At 54.8% G+C, this 24,861-nt stretch overlaps 10 protein-coding genes across 10 annotated transcripts; 3 read left to right on the top strand and 7 right to left on the bottom strand.

The window, feature by feature from the left end:
* Positions 1-561: 561 nt before the first annotated feature.
* PG986_000644 (uncharacterized protein) lies at positions 562-2,172 on the top strand (the record flags this gene model as incomplete). Its single annotated transcript, XM_066836866.1, has 3 exons — positions 562-915; positions 991-1,395; positions 1,480-2,172. 3 exons carry the CDS (start codon positions 562-564, stop codon positions 2,170-2,172), a joined length of 1,452 nt encoding a protein of 483 aa, XP_066705759.1.
* Positions 2,173-2,764: 592 nt separating this feature from the next.
* On the bottom strand, positions 2,765-3,713 carry PG986_000643 (uncharacterized protein; the record flags this gene model as incomplete). The annotated part of the gene is made up of 3 exons (XM_066836865.1): positions 2,765-3,036; positions 3,081-3,610; positions 3,658-3,713. 3 exons carry the CDS (start codon positions 3,711-3,713, stop codon positions 2,765-2,767), a joined length of 858 nt encoding a protein of 285 aa, XP_066705758.1.
* A 514-nt stretch (positions 3,714-4,227) lies between these two features.
* Positions 4,228-5,730, bottom strand: PG986_000642 (uncharacterized protein; the record flags this gene model as incomplete). The annotated part of the gene is made up of 2 exons (XM_066836864.1): positions 4,228-5,580; positions 5,674-5,730. 2 exons carry the CDS (start codon positions 5,728-5,730, stop codon positions 4,228-4,230), a joined length of 1,410 nt encoding a protein of 469 aa, XP_066705757.1.
* Positions 5,731-6,911: 1,181 nt separating this feature from the next.
* On the bottom strand, positions 6,912-8,880 carry PG986_000641 (Sugar transporter STL1; the record flags this gene model as incomplete). Its single annotated transcript, XM_066836863.1, has 6 exons — positions 6,912-7,291; positions 7,345-7,731; positions 7,887-7,897; positions 7,952-8,143; positions 8,206-8,740; positions 8,793-8,880. The coding sequence occupies 6 exons, from the start codon at positions 8,878-8,880 to the stop codon at positions 6,912-6,914; spliced, it is 1,593 nt and encodes a 530-aa protein (XP_066705756.1).
* A 1,908-nt stretch (positions 8,881-10,788) lies between these two features.
* On the bottom strand, positions 10,789-12,552 carry PG986_000640 (uncharacterized protein; the record flags this gene model as incomplete). Its single annotated transcript, XM_066836862.1, has 1 exon — positions 10,789-12,552. One exon carries the CDS (start codon positions 12,550-12,552, stop codon positions 10,789-10,791), a length of 1,764 nt encoding a protein of 587 aa, XP_066705755.1.
* Positions 12,553-12,587: 35 nt separating this feature from the next.
* On the bottom strand, positions 12,588-13,730 carry PG986_000639 (Alpha-galactosidase; the record flags this gene model as incomplete). Its single annotated transcript, XM_066836861.1, has 1 exon — positions 12,588-13,730. One exon carries the CDS (start codon positions 13,728-13,730, stop codon positions 12,588-12,590), a length of 1,143 nt encoding a protein of 380 aa, XP_066705754.1.
* A 798-nt stretch (positions 13,731-14,528) lies between these two features.
* On the bottom strand, positions 14,529-15,561 carry PG986_000638 (uncharacterized protein; the record flags this gene model as incomplete). Its single annotated transcript, XM_066836860.1, has 2 exons — positions 14,529-15,198; positions 15,269-15,561. The coding sequence occupies 2 exons, from the start codon at positions 15,559-15,561 to the stop codon at positions 14,529-14,531; spliced, it is 963 nt and encodes a 320-aa protein (XP_066705753.1).
* Positions 15,562-15,983: 422 nt separating this feature from the next.
* On the top strand, positions 15,984-16,657 carry PG986_000637 (uncharacterized protein; the record flags this gene model as incomplete). The annotated part of the gene is made up of 2 exons (XM_066836859.1): positions 15,984-15,996; positions 16,068-16,657. 2 exons carry the CDS (start codon positions 15,984-15,986, stop codon positions 16,655-16,657), a joined length of 603 nt encoding a protein of 200 aa, XP_066705752.1.
* Positions 16,658-17,043: 386 nt separating this feature from the next.
* PG986_000636 (chitinase) lies at positions 17,044-18,107 on the bottom strand (the record flags this gene model as incomplete). The annotated part of the gene is made up of 2 exons (XM_066836858.1): positions 17,044-17,497; positions 17,536-18,107. The coding sequence occupies 2 exons, from the start codon at positions 18,105-18,107 to the stop codon at positions 17,044-17,046; spliced, it is 1,026 nt and encodes a 341-aa protein (XP_066705751.1).
* Positions 18,108-19,077: 970 nt separating this feature from the next.
* PG986_000635 (signal transduction protein Syg1) lies at positions 19,078-22,344 on the top strand (the record flags this gene model as incomplete). The annotated part of the gene is made up of 5 exons (XM_066836857.1): positions 19,078-19,117; positions 19,299-19,734; positions 19,784-21,068; positions 21,152-21,241; positions 21,295-22,344. 5 exons carry the CDS (start codon positions 19,078-19,080, stop codon positions 22,342-22,344), a joined length of 2,901 nt encoding a protein of 966 aa, XP_066705750.1.
* Positions 22,345-24,861: the final 2,517 nt, after the last annotated feature.

Raw genomic sequence — 24,861 nt, 5'->3', positions numbered from 1 at the left:
AGGTCAATAAGGACCCTAATAAGGGCTTTATTTATATAGCAAACATCAAGGAGGTTCAAGAGGACGTCAAAAAAGGAAGGCTAAGGAAAAGGCCGAAAAAGGGCGCCGGTAAAGTAGTAGAAATTGATGCAAATCGAGCTGGTGATGAGGGTGACTCTATTGTAGTGCGCACGAGCCGAAACAGACCTTAAAATGCAGTGTGTGTTGCTCAATTGACCTATCTATTGCTGTTGTTGTTGATTTTTACATCTATTTTAGGGGGGTCAGCCAGAAGGGGTTGCATTTTAATCCCTTTATGAAACCGAATCATGATGCCATCCTGCAACAAAAAACATGAAAAAAAAAAATGAAAAAAAAAACTACCCGCATCCGCTGCCTTTCTCATGCTGTCTCAACCTACCAGAAATCATCAACTCTGGTCAGCTTTATATAAACACCTGTGCTTGAACTAACGCTGCTACGGTTCCTCAGTTTCCCTTTACTCTGGTGCCTGCTCGGCGCAACCGAGCCTCGTGCGGCGACCAATTCCATACCCTTCTGCCATCCGACTGCCGTTGCATCATGCCTGAGAATATGGCACATACAACACCACCGCAAGCGGGAAGCACCCCCATACCGGCCAACGAAGACCAAAGCTTGACAATGGACATCCCGCATAACCTTGAGCCCCAATGTGACGTTTTGGATCAAACCAAGACAGCAACAACGAGCACCCCTGCACTGTTGACGGTCCCGCGAGAGATACGCGACCAGATTTACAGTCAATTTCTACTTGCAGATCAGGTCCACGAGCTGGCTTTTGAACATAACCATGATCAGTTGCCTGAGTGGTGCAACCTCAGCATCCTTCACATCAACCAGCAACTCCGCGACGAAGCTTGGGACTATTTCATCAGAGCAAACACCTGGATTCGTGTAATTGTTTCTCCTGTCGGCGATCATGGCTTGCATCCCCTCGTTGCACACTCGACCTGAAACAGACGTTGGCAGAGCCAACCATACTTTCCATCTGAGGCGGCACCGAGGAAGTACGCTGAACGCGTAGCTAAAGAAGCATCACTCACCCTCCGCCTGGGCAGCGCTTGCGATGCGACTGAGCACACCACTGTTGCTGATGATAACAAGGGATGCAAAGCATTCATCCTTGCCTACAAGCCCACCTGTTACGGTATCTTTGTCGAAGAGCTTGCTGTTCATGCCTCTGAAATCAAGGACCTCACTATGCAGATGAGTTCCACTGCTCGCCCGGGATCTGCCATGTTTGCCAAGATTGTCGAGCCTCTGCGCATCATTCGGAATCTGAACAATGTATGGTTTCCTGGAGTTGCCAACTGCCCGACCATACAGCTCATGTCACAGGAAATGAAGCTCCCATTCAACTCAGTTAAGGAGCTGGTCAAGATCCAAAAGTACTATTGGCAGCAGTGACACGACGCCGAGCTTGAGGGACGCTACTCGGACGCTTTGTGCCACTACAAGTTTGCTATTGGGCCAGGCGATTATAGCGTCGACAGTCTCAGCCCTTGGACCTGGATCAAGCTAGCGGCGCTTGGCCGTGAAGTTCACGAGGGCACACCGACATACAACAGCTTATTTCACATCCGGACCGACATGTGCATTGGTTTCGCCCGCGCCGCACATAAGTATCTGCTCCAGCTCGCCGAATTCCTTGCTTTCCTTCCCGACGAAAAGCGATTCGGCGATCCATACTTTCCTTGGCACTTCCATTTCTTCAGCCGCCCAGATGTCTACGACGGTGGTGCCGGCTCCTACGACGATGCAGCAAAGCACTTGTTCTATGCCAAAGCGATCGATCCCTCATCTGACATACTGGACAGTCTGGATTCGGACGAAAGCGCCATGTATCGCAGGATTGATTCGCCCCCTCCGGAAGGCTTCGAGATCCTGGAGCGCGATATCCCGTTGATGGATACCTGGAGGGTCGCGCCTGAACTCTGGGAAAGGTGGCGTTCATTGGGCAGTCCGTTGTTCAAGAAATTGCTTGAACAGCGGCACATTGTGGACTCGGGCGCTGAACCGGAGGACGTACATGACCTATCGCATCGATACCGTGCCGTGGTAATTGCCTGGAATTACACGCGGGATTTCGGTCTGAACAGCATAATCCGCCGTCTGTGGGTGCAATCTGACGATCCAGTTCATCATTGGTAGTCTGACGGAGATCAACGGAGATGGATCCATACACCGCGGTTAGATGATGCTTCAGCGGCCTTGCTTTTATGGCAAACACCTATACTTCTAGCGGTATAGCGAGCGATTCGAGGTTGGGTTGCATTGCATAATGAATGCAACATAGCTTGCTGTAAGATAGGTTAGGTAGAGCTGGCACCGATTTTACTTGCTAAACCCGATTGCCTCGTAGAGAGCGAGCAATTAGGTCCGTCTAGAAACTAGATGGCGACTGTTCTGAATCTTTGAGGCTTCGATTGGCAACAGGTAGATAGATGCTTCGTTTATATACTACCTTAGTCACGAAACAACCCAGATTTTGCGGACATGCTTCATTCGTGTTGAGAATGAATGCTCAATCTAATCGCGATCTTTAAGATGCTTTCGTAGCTTTGCCCCTTTCAAGTGCCTAACGCGATGATCCATTGCCTACGTACTTCCCATATCCTCATGTGTGTAAGGATAGCATCGTAGTACCAAGCAGAGGTGTGCTGCCTTACACCACACCTCCTTCCATATGATCAACAAAGCAAGGCACATATCACCAATGCGGCATCGTCGTCAATGATGCTGCTCAGTTGTTATCCAACCCCGAGCGGTTTCGCTGGAGCTCGGCGATTTGCCCTTGAAGCATGAGAATGAACTGATCCCGGGGATCCTTCTCCTGCTGGTGGTTCTCGCGCATCGCCTGCACAGTTCTCTCATGGTGCTGCTGCAGGTTGCGTATGATGCCGCGCGTGTGGTGAGCGATGCTGTTGACTGCGCCCGTTAGACCGTCGTCGAGGCGGGACGCCTGCTGTCCCAGAGGGACCCCGCTGGGGCCGGCTTGGGCTCCGTAGTTGCGACCTAGAGGAGACGGGGTGCAGGGGGCGTTAGGGGGCCGTAGAAACCCGGGGCTAAGGCGTTCGGGACGAAACCAGGTGTGGCGGACCAAGAGCGGTTGACAGCAGCAGGAACCGAGACGGCCCGAGGGGTGGAGCCAGGAACAGGACCAGCGGCGAAACCAAGATTAGGAAAAGGGGAACCAGGAGTAGGAACAGCGGCGGAACCAGGAACCGGGAGGTTGGCACCGTTGAGGAGAGGATTCGGGGCTTGAGTTAAGCCCGAGGATGGGACAGAACGAACATTGCAGGTAGCAGGACGGGCCGAGGACACTGCGGCGGAGGCAGAAGCGGGGCGAGAGACGGGACCAGGAGCGCATGAGACTTGAGGCGGGGCCGACGGAGGTTGCGCATTAGGGCGAACCGGGGGGGCCACGGAGGGGTTGGAGGAAGGAACCCTCAAGTTGCGGCGGGTTGTGGGCGGGCGGTTCTGTTCGGGCGTCTTGCCATGGGTGTCTCTCAAGTGGGCGTCGAGCTCCGCCTTGCGCTCGAAGCCCGAGCTGCAGTGGCGGCAAGGAAACTCTTTGTCGCCCCCAGCCCTGTGTTCATGAAAAGTGCAAGTCAGCAAAAGTTTCCCAAGTGCCACCTCGCCAAAGAGCGCGGCGATATAAGCATAGTCGAGTTAAAGAAGATAACATACATGGTGATGATGGTGACCGGACGAGATTAAGCGGCTGTGCACACGAGTTCGGACGAAGCTATAGGCGTTGCACTATAGTATTCTTGGCCTTCAAAGTCTCCAGGGGCGGTGTGCCACTTCGGACGAAAGCTGGATGTGTTGTCGCGGTTCTGGGAGTGAAAGGAAGGGAAGGGAAATTTTCCAGAGAAAGATGCACGATTTTAAACGGGTAAAGCTGTTCGTTCTCGGTGAGCAAAGTGCCGACTGAGAACAGAGTCTGGTAGCCAAAGAGGCGGCGAGAAACAAAATCTACCAGCCAGAGAGGCGACGAAGAACAAAATCTGCCAGTCGAAGATGTTTAGCGATCAAGGCCATCCGTCGGTACTGGCTCGACACAGTCAGGGTATTTCAATATTAGTCACGCAATTTGCCTATGGAATTGTACGTTGTGTAAGGTATCTTCTTTTGGGTCCTATATGGTAAAAACAATGTGTAGTTCGTCGCAAGCCCTTTTGTTTTTGTCGGGCTGTCGCGGCATCAAGCCAGAGGTCGTAAAGAAGTATCAACAATTCTAGACAAGTCGGGCATGAGCATCCCATACGAATAGAACCATGAGATTCCATGGGCACGATATGCTGCTCTCATGTCTTGAGAAACACCGGCCTCGCCAGCGTTGTGCCGCCGGCGAAACATCTTCATGAGGACAGCTCTGCCCCCCATCCCGCGTTCGTTCCAGCTACTCCAGAGGTCCGGATCACCTTTCCAAGTGTCTAGAAGAGGGATTTCTCGCTCTTCGCGCCTAAACGCCTGAGGTCCGGGCCTGGTTTGGATAGCTTTGCATATTTGACGGTCCTCCTCACTCAGATCCTGTAGTACGTCGTCCCATGATCCTACGTTCTGCGCATAGAAAAGGCAGCGTGCCGCCAGCAGATAACAGTCGCCGCGGTATGCGCGGGAAAGGCTCCTGAGGGGATCACCCTTGCAAAACAAGTCACCGCTATCCTGATCAAGGAACGGGGCGACGTGTTCTGCATAGTGGAAGAAGCCAAAAGCATGGTAGAGGTGGGCTACGCAGCGCTGGATGTCCGTAAGACCAATAAATGCCAGGGTAGACAGGCAGGAGGACAAGCCCACAAGAAGAAGTCGGCGCGTGGTGGTTTCGACCAGCGTGGCGGGAGGAGCTGTCTTTTTCAACCACAGTATGTGCTTGTGGATGCTGCGGCTGAACGCGATGTACAGCTCGGTATTTATATCACCCAGGCTATTCCCTTCTGGTGAGCCCATGAGGAAGTGTGTTGGTGTGGCGATTGTGAACTCGGGGCCAAGAGCATAATAATTTAATGCATCTGAGTACCGACCCTGACGCTCAGCTTTGCGTCCCGTATTCCGGTAATCTTCCTTGCTTGTTAATATGGCTTCTATGGTGTGCGTTGTACCGGTCATCCGTTGCATCAGGGCTTGTTTCCCGTCCCAATCGTCCACCCCTGTAAACGAGACGTTTCGAAGACCTCGGGTGGGAGACAGAGGTTCGATGGTCTTCGAGAACACGGAGGGACGTTTTATCATTGTGGGATTGACTTCCACAGTGAGATTCAAGTCGTTCCCGCCGAACTGAGAGATATCCTGAACGAATGCACCATACGCCAAGGGGTGGTAGGCGAAGGTGAACGAAAATTCGTCATCCGGCACCCTTCGATTCCCGACATCCAGGCGGAAGTGGACTGCAGCCTCGTTATCCAAGCGTTCCGAGTACTTGTTTGGAATTTGGTGGTGCAGCATGCGCACCAGGGGTATCCAGCCACTGTCATCGTGGAAGCTTGTAGTCACGCGAATCCATAAGTTGCCCCTAGTCATGTAGTCCCAGGCCTCGTCGCGAATTTGCCGATTGATCTGGAGGAGGGAGGGTTTGAAAGGTATAGAAGGTTCTTCTCACTTGAAGTGTTGGTCGACGATGACAAAATATTCGTACACCAAGTTACGAACCTCCAGTGGGATTCTGAGCAGAGGAGAGATGTCGTTCTGGGAAGTTGGGGTCTCCATTGTCGTGTAGGACGCGGCCGCAGCGATGACCAGTGAGCTAGAGGAAAGTTAGTGGTACCGGCGTAAATAAAAGGTAGATAAGATAGGTGAAAATATCCTCCCAGGGAACTGGTTAAATAGCTTGCATTTGGATTCAAATCGGAGATGATGTTGCTAGAGTTTATTTGCAATCTGGATGCTTCCCATCTTTACAAACCTTGTTCCGCGGGATCCCCATTCCAGGGCCTGGTAGAAGGTCATTCGCCATATCTATCAAGGAGACCCAACTAGAGAAGCTACTTGATTCCCTACCTTTAATGGATATGGACAGGAGAGCTAGCCTCAAGCAGGAGACTCCAAAGGCTTTCTATCCAGCATCCTGACCGCGGTGTTCTAAGTAATTGTAGGACAAGTCCCCAGGCTACTAATGCAATGGAGCTCATATGATACAGGATCATCAATCTGGCAGCGCTGCCCACTCATATATACAGACCGTACTCGCGTACATGTTACAAAGGGAGGCATTCTAGACAGGCGCTCATAGCAACTTGTAATTCTAACGGTAGCGACGCATGGCTGAATAAAATCTTTGGACAGTCCTTCGGTGAGCATAGTAAGACGTAGTATAGTGGTTAAGTTAGAAGGTGGGCATTAAATGTGCTACCACCCCTTTTCGATTTTGGACGCTGCAACTAGGTTAAGTTCTTGGGACCCCCACCCCCACGTTACAGCTTCCAGTCCGCCCTCGAAGCCGATCTGCCCAATCAGACTCCGGGGTACGAGGACACTGTGTGAAGTAGATACTCTACAAGATTGTGCCCAGCCAAATCACATGTGGTGTTAGAAAGGGGCCAAGCGAAAGTCCAGAGGAAGAGCCATGACTCCTGTGGCGGTATCCTTTGTACGATGCGCCCGATGCATTGGAACTTTTCACGAAACGCGTTTTTATATCGAGACAGCCTAGATGGAATTGGCACTTGAAGTATGTGGCTCGATGACTTTTGGCATATCTGAACACGTGCTTCTGATCACTACGCCTGAGTTGCCGGACTCAATAAACCCTAACGTGCTGACATACTTGATTGTAGTTTGTATTGACCTTACTATCCAATATGTAGGTAGAGGACGAAAAATCGCATCATGTGGCCGAGTCCAACACGCCACTGTACAACCTGTGCACATGTCTCCTCTCCGGTCTCCCACTACAACACACCACCACGGCCATTCTCCGCGTCCCCTTCGCTGGGCGACGACGAGACGCCCTTGAACTCCCCATGGTGCACGTGCGCTTTGTGCTCCTCGGTCTCCTCGTAGGCGATGAGCAGCTCGCCGTTCTTGCCGTAGCGCTGGGGCTCGTTGCGCGCGACGTTGACGACCTGGAAGTAGGCCGCGGCGCCGTCCACCTTGTGGAAGATGGCGTCCATCTCCTCGAGGGAGCGGTAGGCCGTCTCCGGGTAGAAGAAGTAGACGCTCGGCACCATGAAGGCGTTGATGACGGCGAAGATGATGTAGGTCTGGTACCCGATGGTGTTGAAGGCGACTGGGGTGATCATGACGACCATGAAGTTGAAGATCCAGTTGGCTGTGACGAGTCAGTATTTCATATGTGCAGGGTCCGCGACCGGGGGTACTGACCTGAAGTGGACAGGGCGTTGGCAGGGGCTCGGATTCGCAGAGGGACAATCTCGGCGGGATACAACCAGGTCATGCCGAGCCATCCGATGGCGAAGAAGGTGTTGAAGACGAAGAGGAAGACGACGGCGACGATCTGGCAGGGGGCGCTGTCTTCTTGCGAGTTGGCGCCTGCAAGGATTGCCATACTGGCAGCCTGGCCAGCCGCGCCGAACAGCATAAGCTTTCTGCGCCCGACCCTCTCAACCAAGTACACGGCTGGCCACGAAGCAATGAAGTACTCCGTACCATTGATGGCCGCCAGAAGACGTGCCATGAAGCTGCTCATCCCGAGGTTTGCGTAAATCACAGGGGCGTAGTAGGTGATCAGATTGATACCGGAGATTTGTTCTATCGGTCACGCGTCAGTATGGGGTCTAGAGTAAGCTGGCTGAAGGAGCGCAGCGGCGACTCACTAGAAGCAGGTCAGTATGAGTACATATAGCTTTCATGGAACGAGGAGATGACTTACCGGAACATCTGGTTGGTATAGCCGAGCAAGGTACGGTGGAAGTTCCTGCAGAAATGTTAGCGCCTGCAGTAGACAATTACAGGGTACGGGATGACGAACCTGTCCTTTCCTTGCGTAAATAGATCGCTGAAACGGCCCTTCTTCATCTCTAGAACTGTATCCTTGATAGCGATGAACTCGTTCCTGACATCCTTGTCATCTATACTCGTGTCCGCGAGGGCAGCAAGCACGTCAAGAGCTTCGTCTTCCTTTTCCCTGAGAACGAGCCAACGCGGTGACTCGGGTAGGTTCCTGCTAAGGGGTCAGTCATTCGGTTCTCAGACCAGACAGCACTCCAAGAGGAGAAGGCGCACCAGATAGTCGCCAAGATGAACAGACAGAAGACGATCTGGAACGCTAGCGGGAAGCGCCAGGCCACGCTGCCCGGGACGAAGCTGAAGCCAAGATCAATCCAGTAGCTGATCATGATACCACAGGTGATGAGCGCGCCCTCGATCATGACGAGCTTGCCGCGCTTGTGCGATCGCGAGGTCTCGGACTGCCAGGTCGGCACGGTCGACGTGTTGCCGCCGTTGCCGATACCGGTGATGACTCTGCCGACGATGAAGTGCGGTAGGGTGGTGGCCGACGCCTGCAGGATGGCGCCGATGACCATGATGGCGGTGCCGAGTATGATCATGCGCCTGCGGCCCAACGGGTTCCCGATCCAGATGGTGATGACGGCGCCCAGGAAGCAGCCCAGATTGTAGGCTGCTACGGCGATGCCCTGAGTCTCAGAGCGCGTTGCCTGGAGAGCCTTATCGGGGGTGCCATCAGGGTCGATGTCAGGGAAGTCGTCGAGGAAGTTGCGCATCGTCAGGATGCCTCCCATGACACCTTGGTCTGCTCCTGTGTTAGTGGCCCCTTATCAGAGTACTCGTGGGAACCGAAAGGTCTTTACCATAACCAAAGAGCAGAAAGTCGCATCCTGCAATGATGCCGATGGCATAGTTGAGCTGTTTGCCACGGAGGCCGAAATAGGGCTTCATGCTGGCGATTGGTGAGCGGCTGGGTCGTTTTAAATGTTGTTAGTACCCCTTAATAGCGCCGAGCCATGCAGAGAGATCTACAAGAGCGGTAGAAGTTGGAATGACCAAGACACGGGTTTAGGGAGAGGTGCCATGGGGGTTGAGGGCATTATATGTACGCTCGAAACGGGACTAGGATACACAAGACCAGGATCACTTTGGACGGGGAAGAGTTGCCGATCTCTATTGCTTTTCGGCACTCGTCAGAGTCGTCTTGCCTGGAATAGACAAGGCCAGCCAACCAGATCCACCCCGCCATAAAAGGCCCTGAGACAGGATGCAGTGCCCCCCATCTCGGCTTCATGGTTTACGGTCCAGGATGCAGGGGGAATTGCAATTTGCAGCAGAGAGATGCAGTGCTGAGCAGGACCCGCTAGTCTGACGTTAGCACGATCAAGCAACGATGATGACACTTGCTAGTGTGTGGGGGGGGAGAGGGCAGAGAGGGCAGGTCTGGAGGAGGGAGAACTGGGGGGGGATCGGGGATACGGTACATATTGTAAGATGCACTAGAGTCGGTGCTAGCTCGAGGCGACAAGAAAATTGCAGAACCGAGGAGGTCATGTCATATGATTGATTGCCCATGTTGGTAATCTATCTATTCTGTCCGTCTTCTTTTCTGGTGCTGAATAAGACGAGAGAGACACTTCTGCTTTGAGCTTCATGCATACTCCAGTCGACTTGACCTCGGTGATGGAAATGCGTGGGTGGCGGTACAGCAAGAGCCTCACACGAAATGCGCGATGTGTGCAGGTGCAGGTGGTGTCGACGCAACCCCGGATTTCGAGGAAGAAAGAATAGCCGTCGCTTCCTGTCGGATTGCCCCTTTGAGTAACCCGACAGTGGTTCTTGCCTACAGTATGCTCAACTGGCAAGCTTGGTTCGATTACCTGCCGCGCCCAGTCTCGAGGTGTCCACTTCGAACGCGGAGAAAAGATCATATGACGTCACGGTCCCGCATGGGGGATGGAAACAACGCTCGCTGCAGCTGCAACTGCACCTACAAAACGAGCCTGCTGGTAGTCAACATCGCGAGTTCGTTCCCAGCAACTCGGGCAATGTGCGAGAACGAAACCTCGGACTAGCTGGAGAGATGTCGACGACCGAGGGAAACTGCGAAGCTGGCGAAACGGCGACAGCAATCTCCCTCCATCCAGTCGCGTTTTTCACGCCAGTTAGAGGTGCCGGGAACAGAGGCCGAACTGTAAAAGCGCGACCGCCCCCGGCGCTACGTCGGCCTCCCCAGGCTCTCCCCGGATTGAAGATATGGGGCCTGTGGGGCTCACGCGACCCGCTCAACAGCCTTGGATCGCGTGCGGTGCTCGACTCGTGCTCCTGCCCGCTGGCCTGGTTCACCGACTCGAGCGTTGGGGTTGGGGTTCCTGTTCGAAACGAGAGATGCCATTGCCATGTTCTGCTGCTGGTCCTTTCATTGCAACCCACCGAGAAGTAGGCATGCGTGAGATCGGGAAACATCGGGACCATGAAAACTGGATGCCCTCTGATATTTTCGCCGAGGGAGATCCGTTTCCAGGTCTGCTCAACTTGCAGATGGCGATGATGGCCGGTCGTACGATAGATATATGTGGGTTGCTTCATGTGAATGAGACTCCAAGGGCGCCGCCCCTGCAATACGAATTGGTGACCGTGACACTTTTGAGCAAGGTCGGTTTCCATTAATGATGTCTTGCATTGATAGCTTAGATACTTACTTGTGTTTTAGATGGCTTTCTCCCAAATAGAATTACATTAGGTAACTTCATGGCCCAGCTTCCTCGCATAGTGACTTCATAAACATGTCAACCCATCAATCGTGAATACATACAAGTCGAAAAAAAAAGCAGTTACGCTGCATCAAGTCATCAACCGTCAGCCTCGCCAGACCGGGGTACCGATCGATGAGTCCTTCAGGAACCCGTGCTCGTCATAGAAGCTCTCCAAACTGGCCTCGGTGCGCCGGCGCATCGCGCTGCTCTTGGCCGGCGATCTCGTCACCACCCCCTTGGACACGCCAACCATGTGCCTATCCAGCTCCTTCAGCCGACCCGCCAGCCCCGTCCCGGAACCCACCCCTTCCCCAACCGTCCCGCGCCGACTCCTTTTAGCGGCGCCGGCGCTGCCGCTGCCCCCACGACGCGCCACCAGAGCGCCGTCCGAGAACCTCTTGCCGTGCGGCGGCGTTTTCTTCTCCGGGCTGCCCACCGCCAAGTAGTTTCGCGACGCCCTCGAGGTGCCGCCCTTCTTTCCGGGGCTGAACCCGCCGCCGCGGAGGGCCGGTAGCGTGGGGCTGCTGCTGCCGGTCTCCTCCTCCGGTATTATCCTGTGGTTGGCCACCGCCGCCGGCAGCGTGGTCGACGACGCCGTCGAGGCCGCGCTGTACCCGCTCGTGAGGCTGACTTGGCTGTTCATGCGGCGGAGCTCGGCGACGACGCTGGCGAGCTGGGTGCTGTCGCGGTTGCCGATGTTGATGTTGTTGTTGTTGTTGTTTTTCTTCGCCGTTAGGCGGAGGGGCGGCAGCCGGTCCACTTCTTCGCCCTGATCTTGTGAGTATACGGACCCTTCCGAAGCCGACCTGGACTCGTTCACAAAACGGTGTTTCGGCATATTGTCGTGAACCATGCCCCGCTGCTCATCCTCTTCGTCGTCTTCTTCTTCTTCCGAGGTCGTTACGGGGTCACAGTGGGACCCCGCTCGCGACTCCGGCCTTTGAGATGGTCTCGTCGGGGAGCCCTCAGGGCTCGGGATGGTGAATAGTGTCGAGGTGCTGTACCCGACGGTGGTGGCGATGGACATCCTGCGCCTGCGGCGGCTATGACTCTCGTGGGTCGGCGATGTGCCACTGCGCGACGAAGGCGTGGGACTGGTGCGCTTGTCCATGGTGTCCTGCGCCGGCGAGCCAGGTCGGGGGGCATAGGGTGGCGGCACCGTGATCTTCAAGCTCTTGGGCGACGGCGTGGGCGTTCCCGTTGCCTGTGTGACCAGGACTACGGGCTTGGAGCTCAAAGGTCGAGTCGAGTCCCTGGTTTTAGACCCGGTCTCAGGGCGGTTTACGTTATTTTGTAAGTCTTTGAATACATGCGAGAGACGCGGTGAGTTTGGGGGATGCGACGATTTCGCGATGAATGGGTCATCATCTACGGCATAGACGGAAAAGTGTAGTGGCGTTTCTATGGGCTTCTCGGCCCTTGCCCGGGGACTGGCTGGCATAGGCATAGATTCGGGCCGGGGCATGGGTCTGGGTCCGTGAAACTGGCCCAATGTTCCCCGTCGTAGTCTACCCATCCGCGCGCTGTCGCCGTTCTCAAAGGGAAACTTTGGGCTTTTGTCGTATCTGTCATACGACTGGTGGAGTGTTGTTTGGGTATCTATTGTGCGTTCAATGACGGTGCACCTTGTTTGCGTGCCTTCTGTCTCCTCGTCCATGCTGTATAATGTCGAGAGCGCCGACGAATCCGAGCCGCTAGTGGTAGGTCGCAGCTCTTGATGACTCTGCTCGACTTGTGCCGACTCCTTGGCCCTCGCATGCCGACTGGGACTAGACAACGCAGTCTCCACGTCGGGCTGGGAACCTTGGCGGCTGGCTAGCATGCTATCGGCCTCGGACACGATGGAAACCTGCGATACGTGCGACATGTGGGAGACCTGCCGTTCGTGGCTAGATCTGTGTACTAGGCTGGCAGTCGACCTCTTGGGGGGACCGTATCCGCCGCCTCGAGCTCGGCGACAATCATGAGTTCTGGTGCGCTCTTTTGGATTCGTGTCGGACTGGCTGCCTCGTCGTCTGCGTTGTTATAAGCATATACGAACCGGACAAGCTGCGGGGTGCTTCTCGCGGTGCTCCGCGCAAACATGGTCTGCCTTCTCGGGCTGTTGTTACCGTCTTCGAGTCTCGCAGCCGTCAGTTGGAGGATGGCGGATAAGTCTGTGGCCGATGTGCATATCCGTGGCGGCCGTTGAAAGTCTGGCAGTCGAGATTGGCCGGCGAGTTGCTCTGCTGCTTCATAGGCGATGGTATCCGTGTTCCTTGCTTGTTGCATCACCGCTGGTGGCTTTTGGGTACCCGTAAGGCTTGTTTGGGGCGCGCTCGCTGTCCGCGGCCCGTATAAGACCGTCCCCGAAGAGGAATACTTGTCTCTCGCAGGCAGACCTTGGCTGATGCCTCTTTCGATTGGAGCGGAACTGGCTTTGTGTTCGGCATGGGGCAAGGTCGGGCTCCCCAGCAGGCCGGGATTGCTCAAAGGTTGCCTGAAGCTCAGTTTCCGGCGCAACGACAACAAACTGGGCTTACTCCTGGGTTTCGACATGCACGGTCCATGCAACGCGTCCTCGTCAATCCACGAGCTCTGGCGTCGAAGCTCGCCCAGTTCTCGCCCTCGCTCTTTTTCGCTGCGCTGGGACGGCCCGGGGCTGCTGTGGACATCATCCCGGAAAGGGATCAGGTTGAGACTCGGACGCCGGGAGAAGACGGGAGGGATGACCGGTAGAGAGATGCGAGGCCATTGTTGCACCGTCTCCGGGTCAAATTCGGTGCTGATGACTGACCTTTTGCGCAGACGCCGCGGGAAGGGGGTCTTATCTTCCAAGCCGTCCTGGGAAGGTGACCCTGTCGTGCGCGATTCTGCTTGTTCCTCCAGCTGCCGGCGGCGTTCTTGCCGTCTCGCGAAACAAACGAGAATAATGGAGAGAGATACGAAAACGAAGAGGGCGCCCGCGATGGCCACGCCGACGATGCCGCCCGTTGACAGAGGCGAATAGTCAGTATCCCCGTCCCGTGCCTCCAAGGAAGCAAAGGCACGAACAAGGCTGGGCATTTCGGATAGCTAGGTGATCAACGAATATGTCTCTCTATCAGTCGGCCTGGAGCTCACTGTCCAGACACTGCGATCTCGACATTCGCCGGGCAAACAGATTTCGAGCTGATGAACGTGAAGGGTGGCCAAGGGTAACGAAACAAGCAACAGAACGCCCTTGGAAAAAGGGCGGAAAACATGGTCAGCTACGGGAGGTGTTGACCCCCTATGGAATGCGTCACTAGGCGAAGAGTACATTCCAGCCAACCCCACGACCCTGAGACAAAAGGCTGGTGCCAGTGAGTTGTCACGATAGGTTAAATTGCGCCTTTCTGTGTGAACTGGCATGTTGTTGACTGTCAGCTGCTGCGAGGTTGAACCTTATGCGTCAAATAACGGTGGGAAGCTCAATAACAATGTGTTTCGGGCGGTAAACACAGGGGCAGCACGACTCGCCAGCCTGGATTTTCACGTACCCACATCATCACGGTTCTTTGGTGCCAAGTTGCAGGGCCTGGTCACTTGCTCTTGGACGCATCAAGACCTGATCTAACACCAAGTCTCAGTGCCCGGTACCAAGTCCGGGTTCCCCGCGAGAGTCGGCGAGGCACTAATAGATCAAAATGGGGCTTGTGCATATTTTGTAGTCAACGGTATTCGTAGCTTTTCCATGGGTATCATTTACACAAGCTAAGTTAGGCATTGCGACGGCCCAAGGGGTAGCGGTCACATACTTATACTACTGAGAAAGCAAGCCGTCATCTTTCTTCAGGTCTATCGTCCTTATTCTTCCTTGCCACTGCGCAGCTCTTCGATACTTTACTCAGTCCGCGGCCGCTTGGAGTCGGCTGCGTCCTCGTTGCTGTGTCCATTGGCGCCCTCGCCATCCACCTCATCTCGTACGCGAACTCGGCCGGCCCCTTCACCCAGTTCCCCGCTAATACCCTCCTCGGCTTCGTCACCGCCACCACCAATCCAGTTCCCCTCGGCATCGAAATACTCGTTCACGTTTTCAGCAGTAATCCAGCCTGAGCTGCCGGGCATAGGCGGAGGAAGACCACCAGAGGCATCGCCTTGGAAAGCGCCAGGCAGGCCCTCCAGGGCCTCGCCTTCGAAGATGATGCGATCCGCCTCATCTTCCTCGTCATCGTCATCTTCGTCTTGCGGGTCAGGATGCAAGTTTGAGCAAGCCGAGATCTGGTTGAACAAGGCGGCATTGCGCTCAGCGTTGAGCGGGTCGACCCGAGAATCAGACATGTTCTGAGGGCTCTGCGACGGGATCAACGTGAGCTCGATGGGGTCGAAGCTATCGTCGTCATCGCCACCGCCGTCACCCGAGAACTCCAGCTGCATATAGACGCCTACGAACTTGAGGTCTGCATTGTCCGGAGATTGCAGGCTCCGGAAGTTCTTGATGGCATGCAGAGTGATGGCAGGATACGGGATCTCAATGCCGGTGCCACTGCTAGGGGAGAACAGGATGAATTTGCTAGACGAACACTTAGTCGATGCTCACAAATAGTCATTTGCTAGTGTTCTTGTATGTCATGAAAACTCACCTTGACCCGACAAACACTTGAACCTGAGCTTCCTCTCTCATGTGCTTTCCGCCATCGTTCTCCAGCGCTTGGTTCTCGGGTGCAGTAGGATGCTTGGTGGCGGAGTCATCCCCGGAGAAGAAGTACAGTCGTTTGTAGTGCTCCGTGGAGCACCAGGCCTTTACATGCTCATCGTGAAAGTAGAGAACGGGCTTCCCGTCAAAAAAGGTTTCGGGCGTCTGGGCTTGGTACTCGCTCAAGGGCTCAAAGTCATTTTCTGCCGAAGGGCAGGTCTTTATGACAGTAGGAAGCATAGCTGGTGAGTTTGTCGATGATGAAGTCCTGAAAATGACAATAATTCGTAAATACTTCCTGAGTACTGTAATTGGCACAGTTATAAAGAAGGCTGTTGCTGAGACGGACAAGGCTCGACTGAGCTTTACGAGCTTCCCCAGAAAGTGAGCTTGAACGGCGGGGCTTATCGGTTATCAACCAACCAAGCCAACCCACCTACAGGGTCCGTTTACAGGCGGCTTGTCGCAACAGTGCAGGCGGTTACGTACATCAATGCATCCTACAACATACAATCTCATCGGGCATTTTCGCATTCACTTTCTGGCCATTTCAAGTACACCTCTTGGGCTTTGGAGCAAGTCTCTATTGAAGGTTTCTCTCTGACAGCCTCGGCCAATACATATTCCAATTAGCCACACAACTGCGTAGGGCGCAACCGACCATGCACAACACTCGTATGTACTACCTCTTCCTACCACTGCATCGTACGGGATCAACCATCCTAACCCACACGCCTTGGCTCTAGGCACACATCCCCTCCTGGCCCAAGTGCCCCTGACCGTCTCGCCCTTCGTCACCCTCCCCGTCGCCGCGACCCTGCCCTACACCTACAAAAGCATGCCGTCGACCCTACCACCGTCCTCGACGACGGGCCTCGCCAACACCGCGGCGGACGCGAAGCCCAAGTACGTCGTCTCGGCGTCGGGCCACGCGGCGCACCCGGACGACATCGTGGCGAGCTGCCAGGCGCTGCAGGCGCACGTCGCGCAGATGCAAGAGGAAGCCGGGCGGGAGCTGCGGGCGCTCGAGGAGCGCATCGCGGCCCGCGAGCTGGCCGAGAAGCGCCGCGTCGCGCCCGGCTGGCTCGACAGCGAGGCCCGCCTGCTCGAGCCCGAGAAGAAGACGAGCATGTCCGAGGCCGGCGCCGGCATGGTCACGCCGCCGTACCCCAACCACCAACACCAACACATCGGCGGCGGCGGCGGCGGCGACGGGACGCCGCTGTCCGTGGCGGGGCAGTTTGCGGAGATGAGCCTGGCGGACCGGCAGGGGGCGAGCGAGATGGCAGTGGACCAGGGCGAGGAAATGGATAGGGCATTTGGAGGTATGCGGTGACATGAGCACGTGTGAAAGAGTCAAGGTTTTGCAGATTTACATAGCTATGGAGTCAGGGGTATGGTGGCGTTCTCCATAGAGGCTACTTGGAGTTTTTTTGTTGCATGTATTTATTCAGTACGGGACAAAGCAATGGCCTCCGTCCAGTAGTAGCAGCTTGGTTTGATACAGATCACGAAAGTGATCGTAGGCTTTATGATACTTTGCTTGGCGAAGTCTAAAGCCTTACGCATGCTTTTTCGGGCATGGAGGCATATTTAACGCTCTGCTGAGACATATTCCAGCGCATTAAAGTCACTACCAGTTTTAGTGTTTTAGGGGCGAAGCAGAGGATAACAACCAACGAAAGTAAGGACAGACACCAACGGCCTATAGCCACTTCATTCCTAAGATCTAGGTATAGTTTCAATCTTCAGTTGAAAAGTCTGAAAAGTATTCGAAGTCCGTAGGTATTGGCACATCTGTAGATGTGCCAAGATCCGATCTGCCACCTGAACGTCCGAGCTCGATGTCTTGGGCACATCAGCCACCTTATCCTGAACACCTCCTCCTGTGGCAGCTGGCTCGCCGAGTCCGGCATCCTCGCCGGGCCGCAGCAATGTGGTCATACGCTGAGCCCACTCCCACGGCTTGTCTTTGCCACCCGGCGAGCTGTTAAAGTACTCCCAGCCCATGACGCCGCCAAACTGCCGGAATTGAAATTTCAAGAGCGTCAGGTTCGCTCTCAGAAGCTCCCACGGGACGAACCCGGCGCCGTTCTCGGCATTCGTCACGAGACCGATGACGACCTTCTCGGGCGCCCATCCTCGGGCCACGATCATCTCGTACATGATGGGGGTGCTGGCGTCCCCCAGCCGCAGTAGAACTGCGTGTTGTACCAGGCAATCTGACTGCCGCGCATCACCTCGAGCGCCTCGTAGTCGAAGCCGCTCAGGTTGCGACGAACGTCCAGGAGGGCGGCGGCCACGGGGGCCAGCGTGATTAAGAAGTCCGGGCCAAAGTCGGCGCGTAGACGATCAATCAGCCGGATGACGCCACCCAGCGACATGGCCTCCTCGACGTCCAGATCGATGCCATCAAGACCCTTTTCCTTGATGACATTGTAGACGGGGGCATAGTAGGCCTCGAAGGAAGAGTGGTCCTGGTCAAGACGGGTATAAGAGCCTTTGGCGGCCCCGCCCAGCATGCCGAGCACTTGGATGCCGCTTGCTTGCGCGATGCGTAGTTCCGCCCAGAGAGTAATGTATCTTGGGTCTACCGGCGCATGGTCGTTGAGGGTCAGGGCATTGGGATCATCGTTGATGTGGAGGGCGGCCACTATGATGTGCGTCACGGCAACCCCCGGCTGGCTTATCAGGGGCAGTATGGATATGTGTCTGCCATTGGGGTCATGGATGGTCTGGTGGTAGATGACTATCCTGGGTAGAGCGGCTCCTGATGAAGATGCCATGGCAGGCGGGGTTGGTCAGATAGCTCAATGGGAGGACCCGGCTGACGGCTGATGCGGATCTGGTAATGCCACATCAGCAACAGGTCCCGGTCGGTGTCAGCTGCGACAATGCAAATCCACGACCTACAGAAACTCTCGAGAAGGTGCCCGTGAAACGAAGGCTCACAACAGCTACTGGGTTCTTGAACCAGCGCGATACAGTCATGTGTCGGGAATTGAGTGTCGAGCAGGGATAGGCGGGCGTTGCTGGGCCAGGTGCACCAGTCCAGTCTAGACTGACTGACTTGGGGACGGACCCTTAAAATCAATTGATTCAACCGCTGTTTGGTTCCGTCTGGAATATGTACTCGTGTATAGCGGGAAATGGGCCAGGCACAGTCAGTGAGGTCGACACGACAATAGACAATACCCATTAACTAGGTAATGCTGGACGTCTCAGGTTTCACTGGCTGTTCCACTGGGCCGGGCACTGTCAATTCCGTGGTGGTGCTAGACAGCGACGAGTTCGTGTTCTCACGATGCTGCCAGGTCGATGGTGGGATCAGGTCGAGGCTAATCTGACTCCTAGGCCTGCTTCGTCTTAGTCATGGGCGATCAAGACATGCGCCGGTGCGCAGGTGCCCAGGCACACTGGCACACTGGGCCGGTCCGTTAATGCGGCCAATCAGGGCCAGGAAGGAGCCCCTGTGCTACATAATCGTCGCGCTTCCTTTCCTTCGAGAATTCCATTGATCCATCCCCCGGACGCTATCACAAGCCAGTGCTCTCTCTCTCGCTCTCGCTCTTTTGGACCAATTGCCCCATTGATTGGCATGGAAACCTAAACGCTGCATATGTACGTCTTTAATTTAACTACCCACCGAGCTCCTGTTTTCCCTCTGTCGGTCTCGCGAAAGCATCCAACGCCACTCGAGTCCGCGAGAGAACGTTATTTTGGTGGTCGTTGCTGTCCTAGCATGCTTTTGACGTCATGAAATTCGCAAAGGAGCTTGAGCAGGACTTGGTCCCAGGTAAGTTTTCCCGGCTACATGCTGTATACTGGGCTGCAAATATACCCACAATCACGAGCATGGATTCGTCTCGCCACAATTCAGCCCTATCACATCTCATCCATCGTCTTGCTACTTGCCTGCTCATTCCGCCATCGACCGCCATGTCCATCCGCCCATCCCAGCTAACATCGGCGACTAGAATGGAGAATCAAGTATCTCAACTACAAGGCCGGCAAGAAATATGTCAAGTCCGTCACCCGCGCCATCGCTAAGGCGAATGCCACTCCGTCAGGCAGGAGAGGCGAATTGCGTCCGGGGAGAACGCCGACCTCTTTCCAGAATCGAGTCACCCCGAGACCCGACACTGGACTGGAGTCTCGGCAGACGGATGAAGGCCCAGGCCCCGTGCATGCTGCTTCCGCTAGGCCCGTGGCCATGACGAGGAACGAGGGCCAGTCTCTGACCAAGTCGCCTGGTAACGCCGGCAACTATGGGAGCTTCGTGCCTACACCGCCATCGCAGTCTCCGCTGGCCTTAGCTACGACCAATAGTCATAAGAACGCTTTCGCATTGCCGGGACCAGCAATTGATGAGCCTGTTGCGGGTTCGAGTCGCCTAACCCTCCAGAGGAGCCTGTCGATGGACCCCCTGTCCCAATTAACAAAAGGGCATCAACTGTCCCAGACCCTTCCCCCTGACAAGACAGACTTCCTCTATGCGCATGAGACGGCTCTTCTCATCTGGCACCGGTGACGTTGGCGGAAACAATGGCGACAGAGATATGGGGCTATACGCTCTAGACACGGTGCGGCAGCGAGAGCAAGAGTTCTTCGATTTCCTGGACGGGGAACTTGACAAGGTCGAGACTTTCTACAAGCAGAAAGAGGAGCAGGCGGGACAGAGACTGGCCGTTCTCCGTGAACAGCTGCACGAGATGCGCAACAGACGGGCGAACGAGCTTGCCGAGGTGAAGCAACGCAAGAAAGGCGAGGCAGGAAACGGCAATGACCACCTTCTGAGCTCCAACGGCGAGGGCGGCGCACAAGGTTGGATGGACCCGATCAAGTCCAAGATCTTCAAGCCCGGCCCCAACTCCGCGGCCTTGTTGAAGATGCCTAGAACGCCCGTCTTCAGTGGCAGGTCAGCCGAGTCCGGCCGCGACTACGTCAAGAAGTCGCATGGCGACGACGTGCCTTACCGCACGGCCAAGCGCAAGCTGAAGCTGGCTCTCCAGGAGTTTTATCGAGGTCTTGAGCTCCTTAAGTCGTACACGCTACTGAACCGAACCGCCTTCCGGAAGCTCAACAAGAAGTACGACAAGGCCGTCAACGCCAGGCCGCCGTACAAATACATGAACGAAAAGGTCAACAAGGCATGGTTCGTCAACAGCGATGTGCTCGACGGCCACATCGTCGCCGTCGAGGACCTGTACGCGAGATACTTTGAGAAGGGAAACCACAAGATCGCCGCCGGGAAGCTACGCAGACTGACGCGACGGCCGAAAGACGTGTCCGGGAACACTTTCCTCAACGGCCTCTTCATCGGCACCGGCGCGGTCTTCACGCTGCAGGGCCTCGTCTACGGTGTGGAGCTCCTGTTCGACCCGGATCCGATTGTACGCGAGCAGACCACGTACCTGATGCAGTTATACGGCGGCTACTTCCTGATGCTGTATCTTTTCGCCCTGTTCTGTGGCGACTGCTACCTCTGGAACAAGAACAAGATCAACTACCCTTTCATCTTCGAGTTCGATCCCCGGCACCACCTCGACTGGCGAGAGCTTGCCGAGTTCCCCAGTTTCTGTCTTTTGTTTTTGGGCATATTCATATGGCTCAACTTTACGCGCTACGGATCACCAGATATGTTCTTGTACTATCCGGTTCTTCTGATATTCTTCACCCTTGTACTTATCCTACTGCCGGCACCGATCCTTGGCCATCGGAGTCGGAAATGGTTTGTCTATTCCCATGTGAGTCAGATACACAGACGGCATCAGTATGCCATTGTCCACGATCATTATTGTTACTACAGGGATGCTAACTGTCTATGCAGTACCGGTTACTTTTTGCCGGCCTCTTTCCTGTCGAATTCCGTGATTTCTTCCTGGGCGATATGTACTGCTCTCTGACATACGCCACCTGTGTAAGTCATCAGGCACCCCGAACCCAGCTTATTTCTTTACTAACGGTGGCTAGAACGTTGAACTATTCTTTTGCCTCTATGCTCGTTCCTGGAACGATCCGTCGCAGTGCAATTCCAGCCATTCCAGACTTCTGGGTTTCTTCAACGCCGTCCCAGCCATCTGGCGAGCGTTCCAGTGTATCCGACGTTACGCCGATACGAAGAACATGTTTCCACACCTGGTCAACTGTGGAAAGTACGGCATGACGATCCTAGCTGCTGTGATGCTTTCAATTTACCGCATAGATAACACCCATTCGAACCTGGCACTGTTCGTAACGTTCAGCACCGTGAACGCCATCTACTGCTCCATCTGGGACCTGTTGATGGATTTCTCTCTTCTCCAGCCCGACGCACGGCACAACCTGCTGCGTGACATACTCGCGTTAAAGCGCCGATGGCCCTACTACTTCATCATGGTGGTTGATCCTATCCTGCGCTTCGCCTGGATCTTCTACGCCATCTTCACGCATGACACCCAGCACAGTACGGCTGTCTCGTTTCTCCTGGGTTTCGCCGAAGTGACCCGCCGCGGCATGTGGGCTCTTCTGCGTGTCGAGAATGAGCACTGCGGCAACGTAGCCCAGTACAAAGCGAGCCGGGATGTCCCGCTCCCGTACCACATCGACCACGAGCCTTTGATCGAGCGCCCCAGCTCCGAAGAGAGCGTGAACGAGCCTCCTCTTCCTGCACAACAACAAGCAAGCAACGCCGCGCCGAACGAGCTCGTGCCTGTCGCTACTGCCGAGACGACGGCTTCGGCCGCGCGCACGCCCGACGAGGCTGGGCTGCGCCGGCGTCGGCGGTCCGAGGTCCGGCCCGGGGGCGAGAGCATCCGCCGTATTATAGCCGAGGCTCATCGGCAGGACTTTGAGAAGAAACGCCGGCCTGCGGCGGGCGCAAGCGCTGCTAATGCCGGCCAGGCCGGTGAGGAGGACGACATTCAGTCCGAGGATGGGGATGATGACGACGATGATGACGATGATGATACGGCGTCCGTCTTGAATGAGCGGTTGGAGGTGCGTGGTGCGGATGGGATAGTCAAGAACAACGAGGGTGCTTGAGCTGTTTAGCTTTATATAGGTTATTGGAAAGAGAAAAATATTCTTTGTAGATATCCATCTTTAAGGAGCAAGTCAATGCTGCTATTTCTACTGCGTTCGTGGCTATTTTACAGGTATACAAAGGGTATTTCATCAGTATTCAGTAGTGAGTATTACATATATGTTATTCTGACTATCATGTGTACGTCAAAGGGGGGCTCCAGTGCAAGATGAGTTCAATCCATCAAATTCGGGGATACCGGCCGATGTTATTACAACTTCGTACTTGATTAAGTTGAGAAATCATACACAATCGTATTTGGATGACATTGTGATGCAAAAGATGTTAGTATGCAACAATGTATTACACCTGTATGAGACTGCCTTCTACTCCGTACTCATGATGGTCATACCTTAGCAAGCCAGCCAAGGGAGTGATGCTACTGCCGTCAAGCGTAACTCCAGAAATGAATGAATAGACCAACTTCTCGTGTCGCATCGATGCGACGAATACACATTGGTTGGATGCCAATACGCGGCGGACACGGCGCCTGGCTTATCGGAGGTTGAGACCTTGGCGCTCTCGATCTACAAAACACACAGCATTCGAGCCAATCAACTGGCATCACGTTTCTGCCCCGAGAGGCCAATCGAGATTGCTTTCAGCCCTAGCAATGTCAATGGCAATGGCAATCAAATGGCAAATAAAGTATGTAGTTGGTCTTTAGACACAGCCTCCAAGAAATGATTGGCCAATTCTGCAGATTGGTGTGTAAGACCTCCTGCCTGTTGGATGCACCTTTTAATCTCGAATGCGCAACCACTAGCCAAACGAGAGCGGTCGGTCAGGTTATTAACTCGCGATTCATTCTTCCTCGTGTTGCGGACGGACACGTAGGCACCCATGAGTCAAACCGATGGTCGTCTAGACCCGAGCCGGATGGATACAATTTTTCCGACAGGTTTAGAGACTGGATCTCTCTCCAGTTATTTTTTTCTTTTTTCTTTCGCTCTTCGTGATGGCAAATCCGAACGAGAGTGGTGGTCCGGATCGAGAAAAGGGGGTATGCCGCGCTGTGTGCTTGCGGCCAATGGTCACGGCCGCCTCGTCGCACATGTTACAGCAGCGTGGAAACCCGGGAAATGAGGGTGGTGCTATAGCGAAACCAAAGTATATCGCTTACCAGGTCCAGGTTCTACGGGCGATAAGCCGCCCTCCGGATCGCTATCCACCCTCGAACTGGGCCAGCCACCCAATCTTCGGTTTTTGTGAAACAGCCTTCTTTTTTCGTCCTTCCCGCAATTGCACAAGCCCGTTTATGCATATTTGCCAAATGGCCATGGGCGGCCCCCCACGCTTGCGGTAAAAATACTCGTGTAGTACCAAGGGATGGGTGGGCAGACGGCGCCGTACTGGGCGTCGAGACGGTCGGACCGCGCGAGCGGGTGGCGCACCACTTGCATATCAGTACCTTACCTTAGAGTTAGTTAGAAGGGCTGGGCGAAGACGAAGAAAAAAAGCGCGATCGGTTCTTGATGATTCGATTCGGTGGACAGCAAAGCTTGACCTCTAACCGAAGAACGAGGACTTTCCACAACCGACCCATAGTGAGCTGCGAAACGAACGAGTAGCGAAGGGCGGTGGGCTAGATATATTTAAGAAAGAAAAAAAAGGGAAAAAAAAAAGGTTCTTTTCGCGGTGGGTAGGCCAATTGATTGATGGAGTCGGTGTGTGGTCTTTGCCCAGCATAAAGCATCGCGAGGAATGACTGCTCGTCTTCCTTCTCGGGCCAAACTCTTACCGGCCCGTCGGGTCGGGTTGCAGCAGCTTACACATTACACATGCCCATCTGTGATCTCGTGCAGAAGAAGTGGAGGATTCCCGTCAGGATTGCAGCGTGTGCCATACCACCAACCTGTACCCCGTGCAGAACTCAAAGACCCTTTTTCTTTCACTCCCAGATATGTGCGGTGATCCGGAGATATTTTTCGTGGGGTCGGGTCGGGAAGGACGGCACATTGCAGCGCAGTTCGCCAACACGAGGTGACCTCGACCAGGTTCACTGGACACACGGGTATCCGATATATTGGGGATTTTCCCTCTTCTATATGGATCGATTTACTGGACCAGTCTCTTCTCTTCGGAAACCCTACTTTTTAGGCCCTTCATGTTGGTCCTCTCATCGAGGCGTAGAATCGCCCCTAAGCTTCCCATTCTCGGCGATTTCGTCAGTGGCTATCCAAGCACAAAGAGGAGGTGCCTGCGCGATGAGTCGACACCAGCGAGCAAAGGGGGGGGGATGACGTCAACCGGGCTGGCAGCTGAAAAATAACGTGTCTTTGGGGTCTCGGGATGGGGTGGCGCTCCCAGCGTTCGTTATCCATCCACCATCGTCCCGTGGAGCGGCCCTCCACCCTCCCAAAAAGCACTTCCAACCACCAACGTCCGTCCCTTCTGTACGCCGAAACGAGCTGAAGAGGGAAACCCGCCGGATCAACGGTGCGCTAGGCTACTACAAGTCACCGCTCAATACTTCT

The sequence above is a fragment of the Apiospora aurea genome (genome assembly GCF_038362705.1).
Source record: "Apiospora aurea strain CBS 24483 chromosome Unknown utg000001l_segment0_segment0, whole genome shotgun sequence".
NCBI lineage: Eukaryota > Fungi > Ascomycota > Sordariomycetes > Amphisphaeriales > Apiosporaceae > Apiospora > Apiospora aurea.
The sequence above is the reverse complement of the archived record's forward strand: the minus strand, read 5'-3'. Positions and strand labels throughout refer to the sequence as shown.